We start from the raw sequence: 24,633 nt of genomic DNA, 5'->3' as shown, positions 1-24,633 counted from the left end.
TCTGAGCTCTAGGAGCAAATTATTAGATTTAGAGATGGCCCCCAAATCACTGCAGACAGAATAAAACATATGTAGTTGCTTTTGTTTCTATAAGTTGAGACCCTAAAGGTAAATACTAAAAGCATCTCCAAGGCACAAAGAAAATACTAAAAGTGATTTACCTTTGTTAAGTTTGTTTTGCTCCATGATGTTGTACTGAACGGGTGCAACCTCTTGTTTCTGCTGTGTAGCTGGCTTCCAATGTTTTTCATTTGAATCACCACTGCTGCTGTTGACATTATTGCTGATGTTTGACTGGATAAGCTGAGTGGTGGCATAAGGTGTAGGCTGCCCTGGTTGGTTGACAAATCTTCCATCTTTTAGATTTGGACTATTGAAAGTTTTCATCTCATTGATTTTGTTGCTTAAGTCCACATCACCATAAACTGTTGATTCAGGCAGCATAAGATTTGTTTGCTTGTTTTCCAACTGATTATTGTAATTTGCTATACAATCAGCTACTCAAAGCAGGAAGGGGAAAAGTGGAAAGGACTGTTTTTAGTTTAATACATATGTTTTACATGTTTATTTTTTATGTATACATAGTGATATGATTGGCCTTTCTGAAGCAGAATTGATTTTTTTATAATATGGTTGCAGCAAACTGTACTTGCACTAAATTTTGAGCTGTACTTAAAGAGACTAGTTAGTTCCATGTTTCTAAAACTGTTCAGTTATACCTCCATATAAACTTTACATGGAAATGAAAATTTAGAGATTGGGGGCAAAAACACAATGCAGAAATAATCAAGTTTGAGACCATTTTAACTGCCTTGGCTCAATACTAGGGAATTCTGGGAACTGTAGTTTTGTGAGACATTTGTCCTTCTCTATCAGAAAGCTCTGGTGCCACAATAAACTACAGTTCCCAGGATTCCCTAGCACTGACCCAGGACAGTTGAAACAGTCTCAAACTGGATTATTTCTGCAGTGTGTTTTGAATCTAGGAAATGCATACCTTTATATCAATGGATGCCGGAGGCTCCTATAGAAATGGGCTAGTGAATTGTTCCAGTTGGGGGCCAGAAATGTCAAAAGCAGCTTTTCCAGGTGCTGAACCTATTTTAGGGATCTAGGTTTCAGCTACCTTGTATAGCTACTTTGATGTTCCTGTTAGGAAAGTTATTCAATCATGAAATGCCTGGTCCCCTATTTTTTTTTTTTTTTTTTAAACTTCCATTACTCTTTCCAAGAACACAGTGAATGGATAACTTCCTCCTGAAGGCTTCTTGATAGTAGCATTTGCCCACTCATCTTTGTATTTGATTGCATTTGTGCTTGTACTCTAAGACAATACTATTCAAACTGTTGGTCCAAGGACTGGTGCTAGTCCATGAGCCTTCAGCGACTGGTCTCTGGACATTTTTTTCAGGAAGTAAACAATTGTAGCCAGCAGGCACAAACATGATACTGGTTTCTGACACACTGGGGGGAAAATGCTGGCCTGCCACATCAGACAGCCTAAGAAACATTGCTCTAAGAAACACATGTAGCACATCACAGTACATTTTATATGTCAGTTTGAGTATTACTGGGTTGTCTGTGACTAAACCAGCACTTGACTTCATAAAACAATGTTTGTCAAAACATAAAGCAAAAGTGTTTAGTTCTGTGGGAAATATACTCTTAGACAAGTGGGACTGCAATTTACAAAACAGAAGAAATGATGCATAGTAAATGATTATTTTGTGGGGCATTTCCACAAAAGATAAAGAAATATATTGGACAACCACTGTAATTTTAAATACCACATATTTCTTTGTAGAGTGGAAGATGCCATAACCTAACAAATCCTCTGATTAAACTCTTCATCACCACATTTAGGAAGGAATCGGAAACTCTCAAATGTTCTAGAATATGTGTATCAGTTATGAAGATGCATTATAATTGGAAACACAGAATTCTAGACTGTTGTCTGCCTGAACAGTCTCGGGTATAAATTAAATTTTAAAGGAATAAACATAATTACCTGGCCGACTGTATGTAGTGAGGTTAGTATCACTGTTTCCATTGCCTGAGGTACAGCAACTGATGGAGCAATCATTATGATTATTCCCGGTATTAGGCCATGTATCGGCAAGCCATGGCTGAGTGGCAGGTTCACTGATGTTTAAAAGACCTGGTCTTCAAAAGACAGAGTTAATAATATTTAATTAGTTGCGCTTTTTGAAAAGACTTTGCTCATACTTAAAAATTCACAGTGACGCACTGAAAAGTTCCATTCTCTTCACAGTGATCCTGAGATCATAATAGATTGCTGCATGAAAATAGTTGCCACAGAGTGCTTAAAGTCATGTCCATGTGTTTGCTATAGGAGCCCCCTTTTCCCACTCATAAAAGTGGTATTATGAGAGGAAGGTGATTACTATGTTTTGTAGAGGAAGGAGACAGATCAGTAACATCTGTGTATTGGCCGGCAATTGTAACAGTATTTAATTAACAGTAATTGTATTTTAATTGACCAACTCATGACTTTTATGCAATGTCATCTGAACCAAGCAACTATTTAGGGCTAGCCTGGAAGAAGAGACTCCTCCCTCCATAAATGTCATCCTCTGGCCTATGAGGGAATTGACCAGGCAGGCCCAGCTCCATCAGGGCTAGCCTGGAAGAAGAGACTCCTCCCTCCATAACTTCTGGTCATCTTCTGGTCTATGAGGGAGTTGACCAGGCAGGCCCAGTTCCACCAGGGCTAGCCTGAAGAAGAAGAGTCCTCCTTCCAGTCCATCTGCCTTGGTCCAGGCCTCAGAGGGAGAGAAGAATGCTGGACCTGATCCCCTCCCCCCACCATTCCCTTCTCTTTTTGTCTTGTGTCTTTTAGATTGTAAGCCTGAGGGCAGGGAACCGTCTATTATCCCCTATGTTGTAAGCCGCCCAGATTCCCAGTGATTGGGTGGCATATACATAAATCCTATTATTATTATTATTATTATTATTATTATTATTATTATTATTATTACTACTACTACTACTACTTATATCCTGGGTCGCCTGTCCTTCAAAGCTTTCCCTGCCTTGGTTACTCACTCCATATCCATTGATAACATTTTCAACTGTACAGTCTCCCCCACCGCTAACCCCTGTAGCCTTTTCTCTCTCCCTAATTCCTTGCCATCATGTCATTTCTCTTCTAACCTTTCTCCATTCTGCCTGTTGACCAAAGTTCTACTCCATGATCTGCTTGTCTTTCACCGTAAAACATTTCGTTCTTTTCTCTTGCCACAACTTTTATTTCTATCTAGAAAATTGTTGCCAAAATCAGTCACACACTTTGCATTACTGAGATCATGTGATGTTCCTCTTCTAATTCAGGAAAAAAAGCATTTTCTCTGCCTCCCTGCATCATTCCGCTGACCTCTTTTGCTTTGTACCATGCTACTTTACTCTTTGATAGATACTTACTGTACTGGAGTCACTGGCTAGACTTGGTTTCTAGACCAATCATCGTCTGGACTGACCGTGAGGGAGGGGCTGCAGGGGAAGCCATAGAAATGAATGGCAGGAGTGAGTGACTGTGAGTTGAGTTGAGTGGAATTTGAAGAGAGTTGAAGAGAATTGAACTGAAAGAAGGATAATGACTGGGAAAGAAAATGTATTGGAGATTGTAAAGAGGAAACTGTGAAATGCCTCCAACTGTTATATTAATGTAATTAATGTAATGTATTGTGGAATTTATAAATAGTCACCTCTACTAAAACAAAGCTTAATCATTTGTAATTACATTTCCTCCTATTCATCCATTTTTACTTTTGCTTCTCTGCCCTTTGTGGTTCCTCCCATTCACTGACAAAATTCAGATGGTGGGTGTATGGAATAAGTATCTGCCTAAATCTAAAGTGAGATGGCTTCCTAAAGGCCATAACCTCCTTTTCTGAGAGCCATGATGCCAGTTCAGATGTGAGTGGTCTCATTTCATTATTCACTACTGAAGGAAGACGATATCCTTTGCCATACTGTATAGTTAATTGTGGGATTTAGTATCACAAGGAATGGCAATTGCTCCCAGCTTCTAAAAAGGAAAACTGGATGGGGCTGTCAGTGAATCCTAGTCATAATGGAGATATATTATTTCCAGCATCAGCGGGACATTATATTGGCAAGCAGAAATGAGCAGGTGCTGTTGTATTCATGTCCTACTTTTAGGCTACTGGTTGGCAGCTTTTTGTCCACAGAATGTTGGACTAGATAGACCTTTGGATTAACCCCGGATGTTCTTCTTACGTTCATACTTGGTAAATCCACACAATATATGAGATATTTACAGGATTTCATTTGAGTCAAAACTAAGATAATAAACCAAACTGAGTTCACTATTGCTGTATTGTGCAATCACTTTAATACGCTAGTTTTACTTGAATGCACTAGAAATGTTGCCTTGGGTCTCATGGTAGGAGAAAGGTGAGTATAAGCTAAATGAATAAATTAATGTTAGGTTGACTAATATTAGTTATATTTACTCATGTGACTTCTAATGCTTACTTTCTTCTTAACAATTTTCTATGTATATGGAGGGGCCTTAAATCTCATGAGTGTTCACTAGAAGTCTGCTGCTTAGGATTTTCTCTGCTTTGTGAAACAATCTGATCTCAGAAAAAGGAGAATAAACATTTATTGCATTTAATAATAATAATAATAAATTTTATTTATACCCCGCCCTTCCATAGATATGATCAGGGCGGCTTACAAGATTTAAAAACATTACACATGTTATTAGTGACTAATTCTACAAGTTTCACATTTTAAAACATGGGATTTTACTTTTTTTAAAAAATGGTTCCGCCAAACTCAGCTTTGACAGAGTCTGCAATATTTCACATGTTAGATATGGATAACACAGCCTCCCTTTTCCACACTGGCATCACAATAACATAGTGACAGCTAACTAGAGCAGGTTGGATCTCTTCAACTTCTGTCATCTAAAGGGATCCTTAAGAGATCCTTGCTCAACATCTTACACAGAGAGACAATGCTCCCATAATTTCCCCCACAATGTTCTTGTAAAGTACCTTTGGTGAGAAACATGCCAACTCCATAAAGTTATAGCAGCTACTGATCATCATGACAATACCATACGTGGACTATGTGGCAGTTAATGAAATGCAGTTGTAGAGCATTCAGGATACTCAAATCACTGACTTCTCAGTACTGAACAATAACAATAGCATGTGTCATTAAATAGGTAGGCATTTGACAAGGCCTCAGATCAAGCTGTATTAAACAATGCACCCATTATGTAAGTACAAAAGTAAAATTTATTGACTCTATGAATAAATATTTAGTTCAAAGAACTAACAAACAAAGGAATTGTAACATAAACAAAAACATTAGTCATTAACACTTGAAAATATATATGTTGTCATAATGTCAGTCCTCACAGTTCATCTTCCTCAGATACACTAGTACCAAAGATCCAACCTACAACTGACAAAAGCTTAAACACTCAGATTTTTTAAAAGCTTCAACTATATGTGGTCCTTTTTCCATTTAATATGAGTGCTTCTGCTGCTTCATTGACTACCAGAATAACAGAAGAAACAAAAAATGAAGGATTACTACAGTGGTGCCTCGGGTTACGAAATTAATTCGTTCCGCCATTCCTTTCGTAACCCGAAAATTTCGTAACCCGAAACACTTTTCCGTTAGCACTGGAAAGCCTATAGCTGCACTTTGCAGCATTTGAATTTCGCGCCGAAATGAATTTCGTAACCCGAAAAATATTTCGTAACCCGAAACAGTTTTTGCCAATCCAACTTTTTTGTATCCCGGAAATTTCGTAACCCGATCATTTCATATCCCGAGGCACCACTGTATCTGTTTGGGGTTTAATATATTAAAATGTTATATCCCACCCACTACCTAAAGAAAATATTATATACATGTTATAAAGGAAAAACTAATTGGCTAAAATGAATTAATTATCATTTCCTTGTGACAGAACAGTGAAATCATTATTATAAAACCTGAATCTGACCATTCTATACCTATTGCTTTTCTATGTATTTTGAGATCCTTTTCTGTGAAGAACATTAAAAGTCTTGTTGGCAATTGCTTACTGTAAGTCCCATATTTCTAGCTACAGGCACATTATCAGCAACCATATGCTGCAGAGGACAGCAGCTATTTATAATTTATTTCTATGCTGGGAAAGAAACTCTATAGCATGGCATTTGAGAGAGCAAGACATCTCTTGTGGTTACCTACAAGAGATATGCCATGTCTGATTTTCCTCCCTGAAGAATGGGAATTCACCTGTAAGAAATGCAAACTAAAAGATAAGGTCAAAGGATAGGAAAGGCAGCTTTCTAAATTCATCAGTTCAGGGAAGAGAAGGTATTTATGAACAAAAGATAGAGCGTGCCATTGGAATAGCAAGCTACATGAAAATTTGACAAGCCACAATATGCAAGAAGATGAATGGGATATTTCTGATGCCTTTTATTCAGCTTCCCCAAAACATAATTGTAAGTCCCTTTCCATTCGGTGTTTCTTAGTCTTAACTTCTAACTGACTTATGCTGCCTCTGCATTGCAGAAACAATGCAGTTTGACATCACTTTAACTGTCATGGCTTCATTCTATGGAATCCTGGGATTTGTAGTTTCTGCGGTATCAGAGCTTTCAGACAGAGAAGGCTAAATATTGCATAACACATACAAATCTCAAAATGCCAGACTACTGAGCCATGGTAGTTAAAGTGGTGTCAAACTGCATTATTTCTACAGTGCAGTTACAACCTTAGCTAGCATAAAATCAGTGTTAATCCAGCGGAAAATGTGGAGAGAGAGTTCTAAATTCCTCAGGGATGAAAGAAGTTTATACACTTCAGTCAAAGAGAAAATATAATAGGATACAATTAACAACAACAACAAAGTCCAATTTAACACATCATATTAATGTTTACTGTCCTCACTCAAGCCCTAAAACTGCAGCTTTAAGGTCCCACACTTAATAGATGGCATTATTTAGTCAAAAGGTTATACTGCAATATGGTATCTTGGTGTGTGGTTAGTTCCACTTTCAGTACTATCTTTGTTGCCACACTACCTGTATCAGCACAACATCCTTGTAATACTTCTCTATGGCCTGAAACAGATGGGTCAAATAAAGCTCCTTCCAGGTGCTTGGGGGGCATGGCATTCAAATGATGCATGCCCCCAAACTGCTCTGTTCTGAAGCTGCCTAAGGCGGCTCGAGCCCAGCCACAAAAGGAGGGTCAAAACGTTGCTCCTGTCAGCAGCCTATTTGGGACCATGGCAGCAGCTCACTTTGGGACTGCAACATCCAGTCTTTTGCAGTCCTGCAGCAATTGGGGCAGGAATGGCCTCTGGTTGCTCCTTTTGCCTTGTCTGCTTGACCCCTACGTATATGTGCCCTGCATGAATTTGCTGGTTAAAATAGAATCTTATATTTTCTGAACAAAAAAGGGTTCAATCAGAACTGAACTGAAATCTCCCTCAAGTCACTCTCCCAAGGAAAATGACAGAAATCCTAAATAGCAGTAACTATTCAAAGTTGAATAGTACCAGTATGTAGGAAGCTATCCATAAGACATAAGAATGAATACATCTTAGCACGAGGAATCACTTGCAACTGAACATCCTACATATAACAACTATAAAATCATAGAATCATAGAGTTGGAAGAGACCACAAGGGCCATCCAGTCCAAACCCCCTGTCATGCAGGAACTCACAATCACAATCAAAGCACCCCCAACACATGGCCATCCAGTTTCTGTTTAAAGATGTCCAAAGAAGGAGACTCTACTTCTCTCTGAGGAAGTGCATTCCACTGTTGGTTGAACAGCTCTTACTATCAGGAAGTTCCTCCTAAAGTTTAAGTGGAATCTAACTTGCATCCATTGTTCCAGGTTGTATTCTCTGGAACAGCAGAAAACAAGCTTGCTCCATCCTTAATATGACATCCCTTTAAATATTTAAACAGGAGTATCATATCACCTCTTAACTTTCTCTTCTGCAGGCTTAACATACTCAGCTCCCTAAGCCGTTTCTCATAGGATATGGTTTCCAGACCCTTCACTATTTTTGTCGCCCTCCTCTGGACATGCTAAAATAATAAATTAGTTTTCTCTGAAGATGTCAGCTACAGATGTTGGTGAAACATCAGGAATAAACTGTTTCAGAACACAGCCACATAGAAAACGCCCCCACCAAAAACAAACAAACAAAATGAATAAATTACTTTATTTTTTATTTTATTTATTTCCTGCTCTTCAGAAATGCTCTCAGAGTGGCTTACAAGTTGTTAATTTGACAGTTTCCTGCCCTCAGGCTTATAGTCATAAAACATGTCACAAAAGGAGAAGGAAATGGCAGTGGGGAAGGGAATTAAGTCCAGCAGATACTGCCAGTTCCGATCTCCCTCTGAGGCCAGGGCAATTGCAGCTGGAATAGAGGGAGGGCCTTTCTTCTACTTCTGGGCTAGGCATGGTGGAACAGCCATAAAGACATGGACATCAGGTCAGATGGGTGCTTGTCAGCTCAAGTGCTCTGTAATCTCTCTCTCATATAGGTGACTGACCCAAAATATTATTACCTTTTCAGTAAGCCAACAACTTGCCAATGTCTTTCAGGAAACTAGTCTGGATATCAAGGTGTGTTGTTTTGTCTCATAACTTGCATACTTTAAAGGGGCTTTCCCCCCCACATCAAACCACATTAAATGTTTTCTCTTTTTTCCCTTTGCCTAGCAACAACTACCCCTAGAAGATCTTAAAATCCATTGGCCTTCTGAGTTTGTTTCTCTGAATCAGTGTTTCTCTGTTCTGAAGTAAATGTTAATATCAGCTAGTTATTTCCATTATCCATTATCCCATTAAAATTTATCTAATTTACTCATTTACAAAATAACTAAATAATCTGGCAGCATAAGAACAAGTATGGCACTCATGCACAACTGATTGTGCATCTGGTTGCATAGTCAATTGCATGTCCAGTTATACAAACAGTAGCCACAAGAACAAATGCTGCTTGCACAACTGGAAAAACTTAATTCTGTTAGCATACTTGTTTCCTCTACTGAGCTTGTTTAGACCATATGCTTTGTGTAGTATGTCAGCTTGATTCTTGGTGTTACCAGATTCTCTCTGAAGAGGCAGCATGGCTGGAAGAGACAAATTATGCCTAAGAGGTGCCAGCAGTTAGAACAGATATCATGGGCCTAATAGAACATAAGACAGTTCATTATATCTGTGTTGCCTCAATAACTGGACTTATTTCTAAATAGGTCTTCCATGAAAGTTAAGTGGCATTTGTATGAAAAGAGAATTACTGCCTCCCTCATTGGTTAAGACTCAGCAATATTATGGTTTCTCAGAACACCATAGACCCATCTGTCAACACACACACATTTCCAGCAAGCCATAGTCTCTTACATGCCATATATTTAGGCGTTTTATTAAGGACAAATTATGGACAAATGTTGTGGTAGATTCTTTTCTGAGTAAAGATATTTCCCCTCTTATTGTGTTTTCTGAATATCTGTATCTGCCACAGTATAGCTGCTTTAATGCCTTTTAATAAACCCCTATATCAGCAAAACTTTTGCATTTTGAAGTTAAAGTGCTCCCTCTGCTGTTTGTTTTTCTGAGATGCATTTTTCCCCACAAACCCTAAACAGCCAAACTGGAAGTGCTGCAGTTCATTCTATTGCACTGTATGTTGAAAACCAGCAGGAAACATATTATTACCTGCCTCCGCTGCTTACGGCTTCTCCTCCTCTTTGATACGTTACTAAAATGCAAAATAAAAACAGCATAATTGTTAATTCAGTGTATTCATGCTGGATTTGTAAACTACATGAATGTTTATTGTTTTGTCACCAAATTACTGTTTTTGTAACAGTTCCTATTTAAGAAAATCCAAATATCATAGATGTGGAATTTGAGCATGTGTCTTCTTAGTGCCTCATAAATACCAGTTTTGGGGCTTTGCTGCTTCTTTTTTTAAAAGTAAAAACTTTCTCAAAAGCAGTATTATTTGATATATGTCTAGTATTTTACAAAATAGATTATAAAAATATAAGATACTGAATATTTCAAAATATACACAGAGAAGTAGTTTATAGAGAGAAGCCTGCTTGTAAATTTCTTTTAAATTGACACAATCCCAGATAAACTTGCTGTACTTTAACTTTTATTGCGAGGTTAAGAAATGGGTTAAGAAAATTAGCTTCGGTGCAACTGACGATGGATTCCACAGCTATGCATTTCCCAAACTAGGAATGTGTTTTTAAAAGGCAGCCAAATTCTGCTCCTTAGAAGAATCCAAAGTGGGGATCTGCAAGGCAGAGATAACTGCTTGCAGTGATTACAATAACAGGATTAAAATGTAGCAGCCAATAGTATGAAGGCTTTTTGCTGAGAATGTTGCTAAAGATGAGGGCCTGTTACCGTTTAAACCCGATGGAACTAAACTATTTGGATTCTGAATTATGGAAAAGAAAAGTTTTAAATTTTAAATACAGCCTGTATTTCAATCCACTTCTTGCCAAATCTTCCTGCTGTCTGCTATGCAGCTGTCCTTTACTACACCAGTACTGATTATCATATTTTTGTCTTCACAGTTCTAAAAATTTGTCTTCTATGACAAATATTGCATTCATTGTAAATTAATTTAAATTAAAGCTTGTGAACATATATGGCTATATAATTATTTCTTTAAATTTAAACAAGTTTATTTTCTCTACTGAAACTAGCAGCTGAAAATATGGAATCTGTAAACTGATGAGTATGGGAGAAACAAGGTGAAAAACAGTATCAAAAGTTTAAGTAACTATTCAGAAAGAACAGACATTTTCAAAAAAGCAAATGAATCCATTTAATTTGTTCCCTCTATCACAGCATTAATATCAAAATCAGATAGATAATAACTTAATATGAGTAATAATATCAATCTTTTCCATTATAGTGCTCAATCATTGAACTAATGTTTATATTCTTGCTTCTATGATTGCATTTTTAAAAATATGTATGTGCTTTCAAGTCACTTATTGTCTTATGGTGACCCCATAACTATCATAGGATATTCTTAGGAAAGGAATATTCAAGAGGTGGCTTATTCCTTGCTTAAGAAATCTACTAAAAACATGACATTCTGGACAGGAGTAATTGTTATAGAGAGGTTTCGCAGGATTTGGTACAGACGGCTGCCCATATCCACAGATTCTGCATCCACAGATTCAACCAATCATGGTTTGAAAATATTCACATGCAATTAAAAAAACACACAAAAATCCTTGATTTTGCTCTTTTATATAAAAGATGCCATTTTATTATGCTATTTTTTGATATAATAGGACTTAAGCATCCACAGAGTTTAGCATCCATAGGGTGGGGTGGGCCTGGAACCAAACCCCAGCAGACACCAAAGGCCCATGTGCTGTATAATTTGTTACCGCATAAACAAAAGTACAGTGCACCTATGTCATATGCGGGCACAGATGTGCAACAAGAGGAAATAGAGCATGCATCCATGGCACGCACACACTGCCGCACCCCATCTCCATTAGTTTCAATGGGGCTCAAGCACACGCAGAATTTGTCTTATGTGGGGGGAAGATTCAGAACAGATCCCCCACATAAGACAAGGGCACACTGTATCTTGCAAACATTTTGGGTATAGATTTCAGGGTAGTAAATGTGGGTAGAGTAAAGGATACCAGGTTAACTTTAATACCAGAGTTACTTTGCTCTTACATGTTTTCCTATTCCTGATGTGCCTAGTTATAGAAGAGAAGATGAAAAAGAGGAAGTGACACAGTATCACACAGGCACATGCCAAACCGTCAAGGGAAAAGTGCAAATATATACCTGTTGGTGTGAAGGTAAAAGACGGGACTGAAAAATCAAAACACAATAAAAACTGGTTATTAAGCTGAAGAAGAAAGAAAGACCATACCACATTAGTATAAATCAAAGCAGTAACAGGACATAAAGGAAGAGTAAATATATCCAGACATACCAATATGTGAATAAAATAAAATTTGTCATTTTAAAAAGGAGCTTATTCCACAGATATTCTTTCTGAGGAAGAATGACATTCTCCAATAGTAGGCTCTTGAGAGAAATAGAATGTGTTTTAGCCTTTGAATGACCTTCATGTTAGTGTGTTGGTTTACTGCAAATCCATGTACACAAAAATGTAATGGTATTCAATCATCAGTTTTGTTTGTGAAACAGATAGATGGTTAACTTTATCAGTATTATCAAGATTTTGCTGGACTGTTATCTTTACTGCATTAAACAAATGCTTGATAGAATAGATGAATATGGGGTACTTATGTATTTAGCAAAGAATCAGCTATTAATAGGAGTAATGAAAAACTATAAAAATTGACTATTTTTATTTAACCTGCCCTCTAAAGTGTCTTGTACTTTACTCTAACAGCAAATCACTGCTGTTTTAGTTTTTTTAAAAACCTAATAAGAAACTTGGGATATATATAATGAACAGTTTTTATTTTTCAGTTTTTCAACAGCTTTGTAGTTTTCAATGAATAACTCAAGTACAATAATCTGTCTTGTCTCAAAAGCCCAAGAATTTATACAGAAATTGCTAGGAATAGAATGATTCTTCTTTTGAAAACCTTTACTCTCATAGCCCCTATAGATCTTAACTGAATCAATAAGACGTCTAATCAAACACCAGACCTCCAGTGTAACATCCACTCCATTTTTTGTAGCATGCGCTTCTTTTGAACAATAGAATATATTTTCTGTATTGCTAATGGGAAAAAGGAAGCCATAAAAAGCTTCTTAATTCTGAGAAAAAGCAAAAGAAAAGCAGCACAATAGTTTCCAAATGGGTTTTGGCCTTGAAATTTAGGTTAGTACACAGGCCACAAAGGGATGATGAAACGGCTATATAGATGCACTAGCAGCTTTTCTTTTTCCTTTTCTTGCTGCATATAGATCTGATTTTTGTATGAGGAATACAGCCCTTAAATCTCTAAGGGCTAGAAAAGCCTAATTTAGAACATGCTGCATATGTGCCTCTGTTCTTATCAAGTCACTTTATTTCTAGGAATATTGGCACTGAACAAAAATGAAAATCTCTAAACAATGCAGTGCTGCTTTTTATCTATCTATCTATCTATCTATCTTAGGAAACCTATTGTGATTGTCTTGCTGGTTCTTTTTGTAGAATCAAAATATTTAGTGTTATTATGAAAGAATATACAGAGGTATGTAATAAAGCTTTTACTCAAAAACACAAAATAATGCATTTAAAATAAGCATTCTTCTTAAAAGACTAAAGCATATCTACATTAATTTGTAATAACAAGGCTATGAAAAGAGGGAAATGGTTTCTCTCCTCATGACTTGGTGAACTAAATACTAAATATGGTTGTTCGTAAGAAAATGAAGAAAAATAATTTTAAGTGAAATCTTTATATCTCAAATGCCAATTTAATGATCAAAGCTTACATTAATAAAAACACTGAAAGGGCCCATGGGCAGCAATGCACTACATAGGCAAGTGTGAATACAGAAATTTCTGACAGTTGTCAAAGCTTCTCAAAGGGAGAAAAATGAATTAATGAAGTTCATGGATATTCAGCTTTTATACTGGCATTTCTGATTTGATGCTTTGGATATTGATAGATTATTTTACGATTTACATTTCCTTGAAGATAATTTTCCCTTGAAGTATATTTAATAACATGGTTTCAGTGGACATTTATTAGTGTGTGTGTGTGTGTGTGTGTGTGTGTGTGTGTGTGTGTAATTTAATAAAAAACTGTGGAGTCCTGTGCAGAATTTTTTTAAGACACACGACACTGCAAACATAATAAAATAACATGAAACTAGAGTTTTAAAAATTGCATGCTTTGGATTTAGATCTACATATATTCAACTAACAGTATTAGTTTAACATAACATTGTACAAAAGATTGCATGGCATCATGCAATTAGTAAAGCTAAAGAAGAATTAGTTAAAACAGCATAAAAAGTTGTCACTTAACTTTCTCAGAAAAATTATAACCAACACAAGTTATTTTCAATTCCAGGTTTATTGGGACTTAAAGTAATACTACTTAACTACAATGCTGCCACTAGTTTTACAACTTCTATATTATCATGGAAGTTTTTGTGTAAGGTATTGGGCATCCTAGGAAACACTTATGTTTTGCAGTGGCCAAGCGTAACTAAACATTCATGTAAATTCTACCACTCAGTGAATGGTGAAACAGAGAGATGTTATTCAAAATAGGAACATATTACTTCTTATTTTTATGAGTAACAAGTGATGGAACAATACTGCTAACCATACTTCTGTTTTTTTTCCTGAAATTATCAAAGATTGCTAACCTCCAAAAGTAGTGTTTTGCACTAGTCAGCATTTTGCTACTCATTTTACCCAAATAAAGATAAAATAATCATTGTACTTAATATGTTTAAAAGCAACAACTGTAACCCTCATTCCTTTACATACGTTAGCATGTAATGCCTAGAATTCACAACTGCAGTTTCAAATGCATAACCTAGAATTATGCATTCATAACTGATTCATATTCAGGATTCCTACATTTTCAATAGTACAGGGAATACACAGAGATCATAAAATTCCCTCAATCCTGACTTATTGGGCATCACCTGCTGCAGTTAACTGGAGTATGTTCTCCTGTCAAGCAGGATGCAGGAGACCAATGTTTCCACGTCTTCCTGCAAGTGATTGTGATATGAGTAGGAAGTGTGGCAAGGGCCCTCTTTCTGATTGTCGCACTGGAGATTGCTTATGTTAGGGGAGCTAGGAATGTCAGTCTTGGACATAGTGATTGACAGGAGAATAGATGTCTGTCGCTCATAGTGGTCAATGCCAAATAAGTCAGGATCAGGGAGAGGGGTTTGAGCCAGCTCCTTAACTAAGTAGCTGATCTAGAATCTTGGCCAATATTATTTTAAAATGTTGCTCCACTTGAAAACATTGAAAAATCTGGAGATTATGAAAACATAGAGCTCACATAGAGCTTTGTTATGTTCATTGCTTAGCACAGTCAGTGTCCAGTTAAACCTCTGACACTTAACGGCTAGTGAGAAGGAGCTGGTACTTTTCTGGGTGATACTACCATATTCCAAAAGGACAAGATGTGGAATTCCTTCAAATCTACAGTTATTTGAATTTTAATATTAAAACAAAAATGCATGAAGATTTATCTGCAGATATTGTGCTGTTTACAATATGCATTTCAGTTTGGGAAAGTCATTACCCTGCAAATGCAGATATCCTTAAATTCAAATTCAAATTTTATTGCTTTTGACCAAAGGTCATTGCACAGCACAACAATACAACAACACATATAACAATATAACAATATAACAGTATAAAAATACATGTAAATTATATCTAAAATGCGGGTATCTGGTACAGAATTTCTAAACAAACGAACAGCAATTGTCATTACACATTAAAAATTTTGTCAAATATAGTCATCGCCTTTACAGTTTATGGCTATCCATAAACAGGCTATCCCTGTTATATACTTGTTCATGATTTTTTTAGCTGCTAAGGCAAACAAAGCCACTCTCCAAGTTACATATTTATTCAGGTCCAGTAGAAGATGAAAAATCATATCCTGTGGGTTTTGACTGGGGCTGGTTTCTATTATAGGTGTAATGAACCTTTCTCTTGGTTCTTGGTAGAGAGGAAAAATATCCTTAAGTGCAACAGTATCAGTATGGCTGGGGAATGTTGGGTCTTCAGATGGTTTGGACTTCAATGCCCTGCAGCCCCCCCCCAGCATGGCCAATGATAAGGGATTGTGGGAATTGGAGTCCAAAACTTCTGACAAACCAAAAGGTCTTCATCTCTACTCATGTCAGCTTGGTTCTCTTTCTCTCATCTCATCAATCCATCAAAGTCATTCATTCTATATGTGATGCTGGTTGTGAACAAACCACAACTAACCAGTTCTTACAACACTGAAAATTACATAATTTGGGAGCAATAATATGACATTAATGACATCCTGTCTTTCTAGTTATAATATTTCTGAGAGGCTTGCAGTGATCTCATTGCATCACCTAGATCTTGTACTTTGGTGGTATCCAGTTTTTAGCATATTCATTCCATGTGTTGGCTGTTTCCCTTTCCATATTAGACAGTGTCAGCTCTTCATACTTTATAGCATTAAGATTGGACTTCTGTAGCACATACCATACACTCTGCCTACACCAGCCTTTCTCAACCTGGTGTCCTCTGGATATGTTGAATTACAACTCCTATCATCTCTAGCCAATACTGCCATTGGTTATGCTGAATGAGATCTGGAGTTAAACACATTTGGAGAGCACCAGTTTGGGAAAGGGTAGCTTTAGGAACTTTGGGTAGTACAGTCAACACATAAGCACAGGAATGCCTTGTATTATACCAGTGGTTCAGGAACAGCACTACCTTCCAGTCACAAATAAATATGTTGTATGGATTGATCTATAACACAATTACCTGTAGATAAAATAAAAGATAGCTAGAAGATGATCTCAGAGAATTTCTTTGCTATTGCTCTCTGGATTGGATATACAAGCATACTTCTTGGTAATGATTAAAGTGTATAACAAGCTTTTAGTATTTTTAAGAAGTTTGATAAGACTATTCTATTTGGGTTCATTTTTTGTTTAGATCAGTATGGAATTGTAAATATTTACATTTTTAGAATTTTTATTAATTCTACTTCTGTTAATTCATATCATAGGATTGTTCTAATTCGTTTTTACAACTAACTAACCTAGCATCCCAGAAACCAGAATAAATGAATAATGAAAATGAAATGAATAAGGTCACAATGAAATACCTTTTCTGATACCAGCATAAGTACTAGCAAGTCCATTCCGCTTCTTTCGATGACGGTATAACCAAATGCTAAAAACCAAGAGGATAATCCAACAGGCAACACCAATTCCAGCAATGAATGCTGGTTGTTTCACAACATCTGAAATCTGCTGGGCTAAACTGACTTGATCTTCTGGTGACACAGGATTTCCATGAGAATCTGAAAGAAGATAACATATATTAATAGACTTTACAGACAATGCAATATTTACAAGAGATGCTGGAATGTGGCCAACATTTGTAATTGTTCTTACTCAGTGAATATTCTTTTGTTGCATTATTGTAACCTGTCATGAATCTATTTTTGGGAGAAAGGTGCGATATAAAATCATTAAATAAATAAATAAATAAATTGCATCAGAGAAAGTAGTAGCTGTCAAAGCTGTAGGCCAAACCAGTAAAAAGGTTAAACCTCCTCAAAATTTTGGAAATTTTTTGTACTTGATATATCATAAGTGTTTTTTTCATACCATCTCACATTCCTTCCTTACTGGGAATGAACTTCTCTCCAGTAAGTCCCTGTCTCTGTCCATGTTCATTAGCATCAAAAATGGAAGAAATGGGGAAAACGTCAGTGTATACCATTTCAAGCTTACAACAATGAATCAACAGTATTGGGGCTTCAGAATGTTTTTAAACAAGCAAGCTGTTAAGAGGTTGTCTGCTCCTCCCTTCATAGGCTACATATTCCTCTCTAGACTTTCATTGCTTTAGATTCTATAAAACCTTGGCTGGATAACAATTTTTGAAAGCAGCAAGTTATGTTTTACTGCTGACTAGAAATTCTATTTTCTTTTAATAGAATGTTATTGGTAATGTGAAAGTTCAACCATTCTTTCTCCTTCCAACATTTTCTATGTTTTGACTCATAATGTCCATAGTAACAAGGACATGAACACATTTATTTGCTTAAGATTTTAAGAAAAACACCACAAGACCAGACAGCCACAAAGAATTAATTGTTTAAAGGGTGTTGTGACTAACTATTCCATTCTACAGTTTTTCTGTTTTCTGAAAGCAGTCAATGTGATACTGAAATATGGTGAAGTTTAATACTTATTTCTGTCACAATCTGTTGTTTTTTATACTATCACACACTAGAAATATATCCCTCTCATGAACAACATACTTTTCTATTATCAACACAAACCATCCATCTTTTTAAATGTTAACTTGCTTGATATTTTCAAGCATATTGTGTTGTAATAAGGCCCTTCCCTACTGCACTGTAAAAATCTTACAGAAAATAACTAGCAAACTTTAATATTTTGGGGAACACAGAGTTTTATAAGACAAATATACTGACATAACAAACTATATTGCCATGTGTAAATACCTACACAACTCATCTAGTAAATGCCTCAGGTGCATAGAACACAATAACATTCTGCATGAACTTTTACTGTTCTAATGGTTCATATTATGGGATTTTATTTGTAAGTTAATTAGTATATGGCAATAATTCAGTTCTCACTTCAGGTATTTGCATACTTTCATATGCTTTAATATATAAATCGAGCATGAGTGCATACCCTCCTGTGGACACAAGTATCAAACAAATGTCAAGCCTGCTTGGTTTTGTACATAAGCTTCATTGTAAATTTAAATATTTGTGGGTATGAAGTCTTCAACATAAAGATCTGTCTTGAATACTATGAAGAGTCTGGTATGCATTAAATCCACATATATCCAACAGTTTCTGTGTCTACTTTAGCAGCTAACACTCCGTTGTGAATAAGTAACTGAAAAAGGTGGGGAGAACCTGATGATTTCAAAGTGAGCACATCAGGTCAATGGATAACAGTAATCCAAACACAATAACAGCAGTGCAAATATGTACGCACACACACACACACACACACACACATGCGCGCGCACACTAGGATAAATAAAGATATCACGTGGAAGTGTTCAAAAGCTTGAAATACATTACTCGGAAAATCTATTACAATACAATCAATATTGAGCATTCATAGAAGCAAATTATATTCACATCAGATAAGAAAGTAATATAAACTGTACAAAAGACCCAAATTGTACTTCTGTAGCCACCTAAGGGATCATAAAGGAAAGAGTGTCACTTGCAAGAGCATCAGTGGGTCTCTGTAAGGTCCACTGCATGAGATGCAGCTTCAAACACAAAAGAATGCTCGGGAATATAGACAATTGTAATTTCTACCAAATAATTATGAAAGACATGGTAATTAGTTCACAAATCACACCTCATAATGGGAGCTGTTAAAGCAGTGAAAGTTCAAGGAGAGTTGCTTGTATTCATGATAGGATGTCTATGGCATGAATAATGCACTTAACATGTATAACTACTTGAGTGAAGTGTCTAATAAATACACCCAGGTTACTGTTTATAAAAAATGTTAACTTTTTGTGCAGAAAAAAATGAGATGCCTCAAAAGCACATCCTTTGTATAATGCTGGAAGAGCTACAGGGAAACACAACCCCCCCCCCAAAGAATCAATTATTTGAAGCTTTATCTACTGTCATCTTTAAGTGTGCCCATATGTAGATAATACAGGAGTGGCCCTCCTGTGGAAGGGAACCCACTGCATTTTTGGCAAACACACAATCATCTCCCCAGATCATCCTCTCGAGAAAGCTGTTTGTACTGTTTCTAGTTGAAAGGACAGTGCACATTGCACACCGGCTGGCAAACGTGACAATAATACTGACAATGAACAGTAGCTCATGCTTGTGACCTTTCCCTCCATGCCCCCTAAAGAGTTTTTCAAAGTTTTTAAAAAGAAAAGGTTCAAAAAGTCAAATTTAATTAGAGAAACATTCAATGAAAAGAAAGGGGGGGGAAAGCAGCTCACATAAGCGTGTGTGTGGAAAGGGAGTGGAAAGTAAGAGTTGGAGCTGGAGAAGATAAAAATGCCATGTGGGGAGAAAAACCAAATACACATTTGCAGCACCTCACCCAAAAAGCAAATCCCTCTTTGGAGGTCCACCTGTAGGCACTCTGTGATTGTGCAAGAAAAAGCCAGTGTCAATACAAAGTGACTTCTCTTTCTTCAGCTACTTGGACAGCAAGAAAAGGAATTTGAAATATGATGGTACAAGGAAAGCAGAGAATGAGAGAGAAGCAATCAAAGTTGTCTTTTTTCAGATAAAGCCAACAGATGTTTCAAGCTGTCATCTTGGAAACCATAACTTTACACTAAAGTACTGTCATTCTCTCGTAGCAGCTCCAATGGCTGAATGTGTGGCATGTGCTCAAAAAATCCTGAAGTTGAGATTCTGTCAAGCAAAGGAAGTTCTTCCCTGAACAGAATTCAGCTAAACATTGATATTAGGAACAATTAATATTGTGTCGTGTCCCATCCGTGTTGTGAAAAGCTGACCCAAGCTAACATAACATGAGAGAGAGAGACAAACGGGAACAAAGCATTTTCATTAAACTGAAAACAGAAGTAGCAAAGAAACAATGTTGGGGAGCATATGATAGTTTTCATTCAGCTTTTTATTTATATTGTGACATGGCTAGGAGGTATGGCTAATCTAATTGAGGGCAGGGGTTTCTCTCAGACTCCCTCATGGAAATATGATTTTGTGAGCCTATTGGTCACACTATGAGGGAGAAAGACATGTGCCCAAAGCAGACAGGCCAAAAGGACTGTTCCAGGATTGTGCCAGCCATGGATCCACAGCAGCCACATGTCCTCAGTCCTGATCCAGGACACTGCCGTGATCCTGAACTGGGCTGCAGGAATGAGTGGATTCCATCCGCTCCTTCTTTGTATAGATCTCTCCAGATGACACGACACTGGCACAGCTTCTGCCCGCACTTGGGACATGTGTCATCTAAATGTCATGCTCTCAATGAGGCACAAAGCTGGTGCTTTAGGCCCATCTGCTTTGGGCCACAGTAATGAGGAGTTCTGGGACACTACAATTCTAGGTAGGTGGAAAGCAAAGAATCTCAAAAAGTACTGACAATACTTGTCCAATGAAATAATACAGATAAGACAGCTTTGGTTCTAAACTGGTGCTTGTTATGAGTAATGTACTGGAGGAAAGCTTAATCCAAACCAGACAGACTTGCTCCTGATTAATGGAAAAGCAGGTTGGGAATAGGGATATGGCCTATGTTGGATGGGGTAACACTCTTCCTGAAAACACAAGTTTGCATCTTGGCTGTACTCCATGACTCAACCCTGAGCGTGGAAGCCCAGGCTTTGGTAGTAGGCAGGAGTGCTTTCCCACAAGTTGGTGTCCACTGTGAATTTGTTCCAGGATCCCCTGTGGATACAAAAATCTGTGGATGCTTAAGTCCCACAATATACAGTGGCATTGTAAAATAGTGTCACTTACTGTCTATACTCATGCATAAGTCTAGAAATTTTATTCAAAAAATTGACCCCCAAAAAGCTAAGTCGACCTATTGAAGGGTCAATGTAAGTACTGTAGTATAACTCTGAAAAATAAAGGAATCATCCCCAAGTAAAAGCCAAGAGTGCAGTGTGTCTTGGAAGCATTGACCCCCTTCTATTCTCTCATCCATCAAGCCGCTAGTATGAGCATAATCAGTTTTGCCAACTGGAATTTTGTAAGTTCTTCGGCATCATTTTCCTTTGTTTCATCCTTATGATTCTTTGTTATATACCTCTATATTTTACCCTCGACTTACCCATGGGTCATATCAAAATCCATAATTTGGGCCCCAAAACTGGCCCTTGACTTATACATGAGATCGACTTTTAGTCGAGTATATAAAATGGCAAAATCAAAGTTTGCTTTTGGGATTTTCTTTTTAGTGTGAATATTTTCAAACCATGGTTGGTTGAATCTATGGATGCAGAAGCTATGGATATGGTAGGACAGCTTAATTATATTTTTAATTTTTTAAATGTTTTTTTAAAGTCTGTTTTAAACTTAGTAATTTGTCTTGAGCCATCTGGGCGGTGGTGAGGAGGCAGGATATAAATTCAATAAATACATAAATAGAGACCTGGAATGGGGAAAATGGGCAATAAACAACAACAAGAAGAATATCAAGAACAATAACAAAAATACAAAATGGGAAGAAAGGTTTCTGCAGATATTCTAGAAGGCAAACTAGCTTTCTTGGCAGAAATGAATTAACTCAGTGATTCTTGTTCCACAGTGATTCTTGTTCCAACAAAAACAAAACAGAACATCTCCTCCACCCATCCTACATGACATCCTAAATGCAAAGCGAAACAGAATTACAAATGGCTTACCTAACTGAATAAATTGTGGCTCACTTTTCACTCCAGGTCCAGCTCCAGTACTTGCTGCCACTTCCACACTATATCTAATGCCAGGAACTAGAGAAGGAATTACTACAGAAAATGTGGAACCATCCACTGTCTTATTGATGTGATACCGACTTTCATTGCCAAGGCACCAGACCTACAAGGAATAAAGCAACTATAATGTGCACAGGCTTTAAAAGAAGACATTTAAATAAAAGTTTAAAATGTGCCATATAGTTATTTCCTTCTTTACATGGGCGCGTTACAGACTGCCCCTTTGGGGTGGCCTGTAGGCGCGCCTTTCCCCGGTGTATCTGGGCCTTAGTGGCTAGAACGGCAGCCGCTGAGGCCCCGATCCGCCGCTTTCCGGGCCGTGGGGAAGCGGCAAAAGGCCGCTTCCCCACAGCCTGGAAAGGGGTGTCCTTGGGGCTTCAAGCCCCAAGGACACCCCAACGGCAGCGGGGACTCCCAGAAAGGGGCCACTCGGCCCCTTTCTGATTTGCGTTGTTGGTGCAGCCTTCACACGGCTCTGCCAGTGACGCAAACCAGGAAAGAGCTCCGTTTCGGAGCTCCTTCCTGCTCCGCCGAAAGGGCGCATTAAGCGCCCTCGCGCGGAGCAATGGTGTCATGTCCGCGCCGCCTCATTGGGAGACGGTACATTCGTGATGCCATCATGGTGGCGGCCGTGTGGAACAGTCGCAGCCATTTTGTGCACGCAGAGCGCATGCTAGGGTTAGGGGGGTGCAGAAGCACCGCCCCTTCCTAACCCTAGTACGCACTCTGCGCGTACTTTAATGGCGGTCTGTAACCCGCCATAGTAAACCAGATTTAGCTAAGTTATTAGATCTGTTGTAAAAGCTGATAAATAGACGAAAACACCAATAAAAGCAAACTGTCTGAGTAACTGTGTGAATAAAGCTACAGACCTGATGATGTACCACAAATCTGTCTCTCTGCCTCTTTTGGCTAGTTTTGAAAAACTATTCATTTCATATGGTGAGCATTAGTGGAACAAAATCAGCAGTCAACAATTGTGGGAAACAAAATGGGAACTTTATTGCACAGGGCTCCCAGAGACCGCTCTCAGAACAGAACGGAAGGGGCCTGGAATGAGTGAGGGACGAGTGGGGGATACATTTTATTGCACACACAAGTCCCTCACTCCTTCTGTTCCGTTCCCCATCAGTTTCCCATCCATTCGAGAGGAGGAGATTTTTGAGAACTGTTCAAAACAGTTCTCAAAAATCTCCTGCTCTCTGGAATGGACTGGGAACAGAAGGGCAGGGAACGGAATGAGGGACTCTGTGTGCAGTAAAATGCATCCCCCACTCGTTCCGTTCCCTTCCTGGCTCGTTTGGGACCATTCTCGTTGCGTCCCAGGAGCCTGATGCAATAAAGTCCTGGCATATATATGCCTTCCTTAGGAATCCTTGACAACAGCATGCTGGAATTTTACAGCCCACTTCAGGTGCTACAGAACTGCAAGCATGGAAGAAACACAAAAAGTCACATTCCCAACCTTTCTACCCACAACCTTTCTTTGTGAAGCTGACATACAATTTGAAGCTAAAATCTAATTGTGTTCAGATGAATGAGATTGGAGAGGCTCAAGAGATCGGAAATTCTAAAAAGGAAGGTCACGGTTGGAAAAGGTGTGGTCTGAGTGCATATTCCCCTCAATGCTTACAATTCTGGAATGCCTGAAGACAGCTTAATGCTTTCCCTAATTTGTACAAAGTGCAGTTGGATCTATAACACTCTGGATAGTCTTTAGTCTAAACACTAAAGCATGGAGAACATGATTTACAATTGTATACATAGTAAACAGCATTTCTACTCAAAATTACTGAAAGAAGGAAACAAATGCAATATGGAAAATATCAGTAAGCTATAAAATATATAATACCAAAACATTTAAAACAACTATTTTCAACCATTTCAATAGCCTAGCACTGTGATATACTCAAAAATAATCTCATTCCATGTGTGTATCTTCCAAAACCTAACCTAATCTTTCATGGAACATTTTCATTTATACTATGCAAGATTGTAATACCGGATACAATTTTGAGTAAAGATGTCAGCCTGCCATTATTGCAGTGTATGAAGAAATGTGTGGGTTAAAACCATGGAAATTCTTCTTACTATGACATATGTCTTCAGTGAAATGTTCAACCCATCGAAATGTCACCACCAGCAGCACCATCTCCCTTTCATGAGAGGTTCAGCTAGGCCCCTTTCTACTCTCTTACAGGCCCTGTACAGACTGCCACTTTGTGCTGGCCTGGGGGCGGAGTCAGGGCGTTGTGTCCAGATAACGCCTTTGACAATGCCACCATGATGCCATGCACTGCTCCAGATGGCGTGCGGTGTCATGGCGCCCCTCCGGCGCTGCGTCCAGATGACGCAGCACGAAAGGGTGTCATATAGCCATGCTGCCGTGGCTATGGAGCCCTTTGGAAGGTTCGAAAAGGAGCTGCCTTTTGCAGCTCCTTTTTGCACTCTCCAGAG

The 24,633-nt window shown here is 37.9% G+C and overlaps 1 protein-coding gene across 6 annotated transcripts in view; it reads right to left on the bottom strand.

Moving 5' to 3' along the window:
• The window catches only part of ROBO1 (roundabout guidance receptor 1), a 688,267-nt gene that overhangs the window by 33,549 nt on the left and 630,085 nt on the right, over positions 1-24,633 (bottom strand). For 4 of the 6 annotated variants that reach the window (XM_042458015.1, XM_042458016.1, XM_042458020.1 and 1 more), the window contains 6 exons: positions 22,108-22,279; positions 16,850-17,047; positions 11,868-11,894; positions 9,747-9,789; positions 2,009-2,163; positions 162-497 (listed from right to left, as the gene is read on the bottom strand). In XM_042458015.1, the coding sequence (XP_042313949.1) occupies positions 162-497; positions 2,009-2,163; positions 9,747-9,789; positions 11,868-11,894; positions 16,850-17,047; positions 22,108-22,279 (931 nt within the window). The remainder of the gene's footprint in view (positions 1-161; positions 498-2,008; positions 2,164-9,746; positions 9,790-11,867; positions 11,895-16,849; positions 17,048-22,107; positions 22,280-24,633) is intronic. The other 2 variants (XM_042458018.1, XM_042458017.1) reach the window with 2 other exon arrangements.

The sequence above is a fragment of the Sceloporus undulatus genome, chromosome 3 (genome assembly GCF_019175285.1).
Source record: "Sceloporus undulatus isolate JIND9_A2432 ecotype Alabama chromosome 3, SceUnd_v1.1, whole genome shotgun sequence".
NCBI classification, from domain to species: Eukaryota; Metazoa; Chordata; class Lepidosauria; order Squamata; family Phrynosomatidae; genus Sceloporus; species Sceloporus undulatus.
The sequence above is the reverse complement of the archived record's forward strand: the minus strand, read 5'-3'. Positions and strand labels throughout refer to the sequence as shown.